Source organism: Pleurodeles waltl, chromosome 6, assembly GCF_031143425.1.
Source record: "Pleurodeles waltl isolate 20211129_DDA chromosome 6, aPleWal1.hap1.20221129, whole genome shotgun sequence".
NCBI lineage: Eukaryota > Metazoa > Chordata > Amphibia > Caudata > Salamandridae > Pleurodeles > Pleurodeles waltl.
The window spans coordinates 1,135,730,489-1,135,739,111 of record NC_090445.1 but is presented as its reverse complement, the minus strand read 5'-3'; the positions used below and the strand labels follow the sequence as shown (position 1 = coordinate 1,135,739,111).

General features: G+C 40.5%; 1 protein-coding gene across 1 annotated transcript in view; it reads right to left on the bottom strand.

Annotated features, from left to right (window-relative positions):
* Nucleotides 1-3,104: 3,104 nt before the first annotated feature.
* NFKB2 (nuclear factor kappa B subunit 2) overlaps nt 3,105-8,623 on the bottom strand; it is a 201,013-nt gene continuing 195,494 nt past the window's right edge. Inside the window, exon 23 of the mRNA XM_069240340.1 lies at nt 3,105-5,286. Coding sequence (XP_069096441.1) covers nt 5,102-5,286 — 185 coding nt within the window. The 3' untranslated portion in view covers nt 3,105-5,101. The remainder of the gene's footprint in view (nt 5,287-8,623) is intronic.

Genomic DNA, 8,623 nt, shown 5'->3' with positions numbered 1-8,623 from the left:
CTTAAGAATAAGATCCTGTAATTCTCTGGTAGGGTCAGTATTGAGTTTAGGATAGTGCGTACTTTTTTCAAGTTGTCTTAAGATCTCATGCTTGTATTAGTCTAAATCCTGAATAACAATGCTGCCACCTTTGTCAGCAGGTTTGATAATGAGGGACTGATTATGTTTAAGATCAGTCTGCACCTCAGGTGGAATAGCATTAGTAGGAGGAAAAAAGTTGACGGTTGTTGGAGGCCTCTATTGGCAAAACTGGGAATGTATGGATTATCATTAAAGTATATGTATAGTCTAATACTCCTAAAAAACAGTAATTCGGTCTGTAAATGCAAAAAGTCAGGACAAGTAGTAGGGACAAAAGATAGGCCACAACTGAGAAGTTGAACTGCTGATGAAAGAGTATGTTTTGAGAGATATGGTGTTATGGCCATCGTGGCAAGAGTATCGCCCGGTGGCTATCCAAGGGTTTCCCCTGGATGTTTATAACAACACTTTCAGTGCATGACATACATGGAATTTACAAGTTCATTTTCCATTTGTGCGCCTGGTATTTTGGTCAACCTACAGATTTCCTGCCATGTGTGACACATTTACTTAGGAATACATGATTGTTTCAACACCTGCTATTTTAGTGAAACTAACTATTAATCCAGACTTGATACACCACTGCACATAAACACATCTCAAATTTAGCTTAAATATATTCTTCCTACTCATGTTGAATTTAATTGTGAACCACAATTTGTGTGTCAATTTGTTCAACAGTGCAGAAAATGTGATTTTGGCCACTCACACAGTGTGAGATGACATGATACCTACTTCCATTGCAGGATTAGTGAGGGAATGACACAAAGGGACATCATTGACTAAATCGTGGCGTATGTTATTTCCACTATGTACTTGACACAAGATCCTTATACAAATGTTAGTATAATGTATATTTTTGCTGTCCTTACTAATAAGTAGGCCATTTCCATATCTCCCATTCTGAAACCGCTCATTGATGGTACTGTGGTGGAAGATGTACACACAATGCATATCCAGAATATTTTGCCAGTAGACTGATGAACATTTCCTGATGGTACACTACTGCCTGGAAATTGATGGGGTAGGTATGCTTCGAGATTCTGTATAGGTGAGATGTGGCAGCAGAGAGTACCCTGTGCACATATGTGCAATCAATAGCACCAAGAACATTAGGGAATCGAGAAATGACGTAGAATCCTTGCTTGGTATCAAGTTGTGTAGTTTTCGGAAAGAGATGGTACTGAGATGTGAGTTTAATTATGGTATCTAAAACAGATGGGCGGAATGCAGAAGATGCTCCTGTGATATTCCAGGCAGTCTGGCTGTTGTGACTTGGAAGGAACCTGATGCCAGCGCGTGGAGCACAGTCATTAATTTTACATGTGCTGGTATCTAATAGGGCCTTGAAGTTGCTGGCTGAAGACTTGGCACAGCCTTCTCCAGCAATTCCATGATGGATTCCCTATAGAGTCTGTAGAACTGCATGACCTCCTTCTCCCTGAGGTCAATGAGGGATGTGCGCTGCTGGAAACATGATTCTCCTCCTTCACAGCCTACGTGGTGGATGTGGTCTCCTAGCTACACCCAGGACCACAAGTACGAACATTTCGAATTGGAGTTTCCTAATTACGATTCCATACGAATCACAATTAGGAAATTGCAATTCGAAATGTAAGAATCACAATGAGTTTCTTTTGCAAATCCCGGAGGGTTGCAAATAGACCTACTTCGTTAATATTAATGAGTTAGACCGCGATTTGCGAGCCACTGGGGATCGCAAAAATCATAGGGATGGTGGCCTGCTGGAGTCAGCAGAACACCAGGTCTGTGACTGCTTTTAAATATTGCAATCTTTTTGTCTTATACGCAGCCTGTTTTCCTTAAAGGAAAACGTGATGCATTTAAAAAAAAAAAAAAAAAAAAAAAAAAAAACGAAACAGCTCAGTTTCATTTTTTTAAGAGCAGGCAATGGATCCGTGGGACCACTGCCTACTCTTAAAAAATCTTTTTGCATGCATTTACAAAGGGGAAGGGTTCCCTTGGGAAGGGGTTAATTTGAAATTGGTGCTGTGATTGTTTTTGTGACCTTGAATGCGGTCGCAAAACAATCATGCATACCATTCAGATTCGGTATTAGGAAGGGACAACCTGAACATTCCCCTTCCTAATGCCGAATCGCTAAACCCAAATTGCAATTCGGTAACAAGTTACCAAATCGCAATTTGGCCTTTGTGCATCCCAAAAAGCTTTTTTCTAGTCCCAAATGGGCCGATTCTAAGAATTGGCCCATTTGCGACTACAAAAATACTTTGTACATGTGGGCCCAAGTTGCAGTATTGTTACTTCCATGGCATAGTTGCTAAAGTGTTCTGTGATGATGGTAATTTTATACTACAACCACTGAGTCATTTCCTAAGCCTGGTATGCTGATTCACAGGAATTCTGACGCATTTCTAGCTTTATGCTGCAGTATTCCATGATATGCGACGCAGTGCTACACTAAAAAATACCACTATGTTACAGTTGCGTCAGAAACCCTACATTAAATATAATAAATAATGTGTGACGCAGCTGGATTCAGCGCAGCTTTTGCCTCACTTAAACCCTTTACAGATGCCTCCGTTTTTAAATGATCTACATGCTTGCACAGGCATTGTGTCACACTACGTGATGCAAGGCCTCTGCAAGCCTCTCATAAATATGACCCCGAGTTCCACGAATCCAACAAGCACCACAAATTGTGTCTGTTTTAGGGTTATTGAGCGCACAACAACCCATTAAATACATGAAAGTGATGAAATTGCAATCTTAAATATAAAGTTAACACAACAACTATGCAATAAGCCTACACATTACCCATGTTCCTTCTCTGTGATTAAAGTGCAAAGTCTGCACCACAACATGGAGGGGTCATGCAGAATTAATCTGGGGAACCAGTGACAACCATCTTTAAAAACAAATGTCCATAACAGGATAAGGTGGATTTCTTACATTTGGAGTGGTGCTGTCCGTTATGTGCAACATAAAACTCATTGCTCCTGTAAGTGCATATCTGTACTATAATGACCTTGTTACTGATATAAAATAATAAACCTGTTTAATCAAAAAATATTTTTATGGCGAATAGCTATTCAGTCAAAATCTATGATTAATCTTATGTACATTTATTAAAATATACAGACATTTTGTTAAATACACTTACTAGTACAGAGGTGCCACATAAAACACAGAGTTGTAGTACACACATTAGAAAATTATTTAAAACATTATAAAAATTATTGATATTGAATTGAGTGTACACAGGTCAGTAAGAAGGAGCATGGTACTTACCCTGTAAGTATCTGTTCTCAGCATGTAGTGCTGCAGATTTACATGATATGCATACTCCTGCCATCTAGTGTTGGGTCGGGCGTGTGCAAGTTGTTTTTCTTTGAAGAAGTCTTATGAGTCATAAGGTAAAGTGACTCCTCCTCGTGGTGATAATGTGCATGGGCATCAACTTCATTGTTAGATTGCTTTCCCACAGATGGGTGAGAATGGAGTATGAGTAAGCATCAGTAAAGAGATGTTCATGCATTATGAGACTATAAAAAGAAACTGCAATGGTCATAGGAGTCTGGGCAGGAAGGCAGACATGTGAATCACAGGTGTCTGTGCATGAAGGTCGGCATGTGAATCTACAGTACTACATGCAACGAACAGATGCTTACAGGGTAACATTCTGTTTGAGGTATGTGGATACACATGCTTTAAATACACTGTAAAGAAGTGCCCTCCAAAAGCTTTGGCTAACCTGCTTGTGGGTGTTGCAGTTGTTTGGAAAAGTGTACATAGAACTTCCTGTCCTACATTAGCTTGTTGGCGTGCTGAAACATCCACACAATAATGTTTAGTGAAAGTGTGTGGTGTAGACCATGAAGCTGCCTTACAAATGTCAGCTATTGGGATATTACCTAGGAAAGCCATGGAAGACCCTATTTTATGAGTATAGTGTGCTTTAGTAGGTAAAGTCCTTTTAGCTTTGGCATAACATGTCTAAATGTGTTTAATTATCCGTCTAGGAACACCTGATTTAGATATGGCCTTTCCTTTGTGTGGGGGGGGGGGTTGGGGGGGAGGAAGCATCAGCTGCAGAGGCCTCCCTGAATTCTTCCTCCTCGACATCCTGCTGTCCGAAGATGTCGGGTATTTCCTCTACCTCCTTGCACCTCATCTCCTTGCGACGTGCCTTTCAGTCCTGTAAGATTTTCTTCGGCCTGTGACCGGGAGACAAGCACAGGCTGCAAACCTGTTGATGGTTGGTCCTCGGGTACTTAGTGTGGCACCTAGGACAGAGGCAGGAGTCCGTTCCATTAGCACCACATTCTAAGTCAAAGCCGATGAGATGGAAGAGGGCCCCGAAGGCCACGGTTAGAACATGTTGAAACGATGGGCGATAGTTTTCTACCTGTTCGATATGCAACGGTTGAAACACAATCACCAAGAGGAGGAGTCACTTTACCTCATGAGTCAAAAGACTTCTTTGAAGAAAAACAACTTGCACATCTCCAGACCCAACACTAGATGGCAGGAGTATGAAAAGCAAGTGTATCTACAGCAACATCTGCCTCTAACAGGTTATTTTCTACTTCGCAGTGGGAAGAATGGTTGAAGTGAGAAGCAGATTTGAATCGCCTAACTTGTGTAGACATGATTAAAAGAATATGGACTAAGAGAATGTCGAGCAGAAAAAGTGCTATAAAAGAAAGAAACCTTGGAGGCTTGACAACTGCATACAGTGGTTATACCTTTCTTGTAGAAAAGTACAGTAAATAGTCCGTAGATATCTGAACACCACCACTTTCCCATAATACCCCGAGGTACTGAGGCACAAGTGTGAAAGGTGCAATTATACAGATACTCTTACAGTTCATTCTCCTCCAAATAGGTCAAAAGCACCTTATAGAAAGTTTTTAGGGCCTCCGATTAGCTGAAAGAGGTTGAATGAGAAGCAGTGGTGCATTTTTCAGTTCATGCTGTCTGCCACAGAGATTTCTTAATGTTGGACTCCCAGAGAAACAGGTGAGTGTACCAGAGATCAATGGGCTTGTGGCCGCTGGACAGGAGTGATCTGGGTGGATGAATCTACAGCAAATGTCCCTATTGTTGAGGATATTTGAGGCTTAGATGTACGTTCAGGAGTCCGTTGGCAAGAAGGTTCTGAAACGTTAGACTGCTCGTCTTCTGTGGGCTGACTTTCATAGGCACTGTCTTCTTTCACTTCTGAAAATGAATGGATACGGTAAATATTAGGTTTTATACTTAATTAATGCCAGCTCTACAGCACTACACCTGTAAGAAGGGAATCATAATCGCAAAAGCAAGTATGTTTGCATGAACTACAGAAGAGATTTTCCTAGGGACCCAGCAAATTTCACAGAAGATTTTCAGAATAACCATGGGGCATTGCTGCCATGTGAGAGAAGTAGGGCCTGGGATCTGGTGTTAGAGGTGACCTCTTTAGAAACAACATGAAGAGAATCTGAGGGATACAACCTTTGAGTGCATTCAGTATAATATTCAAGTTATACATATATAAAAAATAAAATAAAGAATGCTAAGGGAGGAATCATAAGAGAACAGAGCAATTTAAAAAAATCTGGGGCAAAGTTGCTACCAGGTCCAAGAACTCAGCACATTCTTTTACGGAGGAGTTATCCGCATTGTCAAAGGCATAAACCCAACACTGCAACAGTGGTCTTTTCTTTATCATAAAAAGGACTTGGGAGCAAAGGACCAGATTTTGGAATAGGGTCAGTGTGTTCAGATGTATCATTTAATAACTAAATGCAATGGCAAATGGAAGCAATGATCATAAAGCAACAGAACAGTGGGGTTCCATGCTTCTCATGTAGAAATACATTGTAATGAGGAAAGGATTGAAGAAAATAGTTTTGAAAGTCACAAAAGGTGATGGGAGGAATGCTTGCAATTTGTCTAACCACTGGAGGTATCATTTGTATCGGGAGACTGAGGGGAACGCTGAGTGGAAGGAAATTTGCAGCTCCCCTCAGGTTCCGGTACTTTCCATCACAGAAATGTGAGAAAATGTGTTTTTTTAGACAAATGTTGATGTTTGCAAGGAATTCTGGGTAAACCAACCTGGTAAAAGCCACACAAGTCACCTCATCCTGGATTCTCCTACGTGTCTAGTTTTACAACATGTACAGGCTTGATAGCTTTTCCTAGGTGTAGCTGTGGTAGGGCACAAAAACCTCAGCTTCCCACTTTGCAAAAAAAAAAAAAAAAGGTCAGTTTTGTGTAGAAAGATTTGATGTATCCATGTTGTGCTTTGGGCAGTTTCCGCTGTGGGCACTAGGCCTATCCACACAAGTGAGGTACCATTTGGAGCACAAGACTCGGGCGAATGTTGTTTATGGCTCTGTGCAGATTCCAAAGCTTTTCATCATAGAAATAGAAGGAAAATTTGTTTTTTAGTCAATGTTTGAGGTTTGCAAGGGATTCTGGGAAAAAACAACCTGGTGAGAGCCACACAAGTCACACTACCCTGTATTCGCCAAGGAGTCTAGTTTTCAAAAATGTATAGGCTTGCTAGGATTCCCTAGGTGCAAGCTGAGATTGGGCCCAAAAACCACAGCTACCAACTTGACAAAAAAGTGGTCAGTTTTGTTTGGAAAAATGTGATGTATCCATATTGTATTTTGGGCCGTTTCCTGTCACGGACACCAGGCCCACCCACAAGAGTGAGGTACCATTTGTATTGGAAGACTTAAGGGAATACAGAACAGTAGAACAAGTGTTATTACCTATTGTATTTCTCTGCATTTGCACCTTACAAATGTAATGTAATCTGTAAGAAAGAAGTAATTTTGAGAACTACCCTTTAATTCACATGCTAGTTTGGGTACCCACAAATTCAGAGATGTGCAAATAACCCCTGCTTCTAAACCTGATATATTGTGCCCATTTCGAAAGTACATTGGTTTTCTTGATACCTACTTTTCATTATGTATATTTTACCATATGATTTGCTGTATACATAGTACACAATGAAATACCATTGCAAGGTGCAGCTCGGTTATTGGCTCAGGGTACCTCAGGTTCTTGGTGAACCTACAAGCCCTATATATCCATGCAACCAGAAGGCTCCAATGGACGTAACAGTGTATTACTTTCAAAAATCTGCCTTGGTCAGAAAAAGTTACAGATTAAATCAGACAAATGGCAGTTTTTTCAACTCAATTTCAATATTTTTTATTTCAACTGTTACTTTCTATAGGAAAAACCTTAAAGGATCTACATAAATGACCCCTTGCCGAATTCAAAGTTTGTCTGCTCTTCAGAAATAAATAGCTTTCTGGGATCCACCATTTGTTACACATCTATTTCTGCCACTAACTGGAAGGAGGTTAAGGGAACAAAATTAGGAAAAATGGATTATGTCCCTGTAAAATGCCAAAACTGTGTTGAAAAATGTTTTTCTGATTCAAGTCTGCCTGTTCCTGAATGCTGGAAAGATGGCAATTTCAGCACCGCAAATCCGTTGTAGATGCCATTTGCAGGGGGAAAAAAAACAAAAATCAGACGCTTTCTTTTGCAGGACTTTTTTCCCTTCAATCCCCCTCCCCAACCCTCGTCCCCCTCCACCCCCGCCAAAAATACCTCAAAATGTAGCTACATCTTGCCCATTTTCTTGGTCCCCTCAAGGTGAATCCACAAACCCTGGGTACCTTTAGAATCCCCAGTATATTGGAAAAAAGGACACAAATTTGGCGTGGACACCTTATATGGAAAAATGTTATGGGGGCCTATGAGTGAAGTTCCCCAAATAGCCAAAGAAAAGCTTAGCACAGGAGTGGAAAAGGCCTAGCAGTGAATGGGATATATAATTGTATCAGAAAAGCTGAAAGTTAGTGGGAAGGTTTTTGGACATGTCTTGGAACTTTACTGTCTGTAAATGACAGTGCATTACCACATCATATTTATTATATTTATTAAATGTGAGTGTTTAAACAAACTCAGAAACACTCCTGCCCTTAAGGCAATGCCATTAGTGAACTAATAGGCAAATCATGGATCATGTGTACCCTATATGTGGGTTATGGAGCAAATGTTTGGTCTATTTAATCAAACAAGAGAGGTTTTTTTGTACAGCAGAAATGTTGAACTCACATACTTGAAGGTGCCCTCAGATGTGAGAATGAAGAAAAAGGCAGCTCTGTAAAATAAAATATTTGCTTAGGATCACATAATCTGAGACCTAGTTACAGGTCAAGTACATTACAGCTAGGTTGAGCAGATTATTCAAGTTACCCGACCTACAGGTCTACTAACATTTTCATGATTTTTCGTGGCCTGATGGAGCTGAACCCATTGATTTCACCTTCTTTACTTTTATTAGCCTGAATCAATCTCCTATAGGCCGTTCATAAAGTTTTGATTTCATTTTTTGATCAGCATATTGCCTCCTTAGCTGAACACTGAACTCAGAGCTTCGTTCAGTTTTGGCTACAAATGAATTTTTTCCTCTTTCAGAGGGCCATGCCAATTAGCACTGCAACAGGTGTTTGAGGGCACTCCGAATGCCTCAGCTGACTCC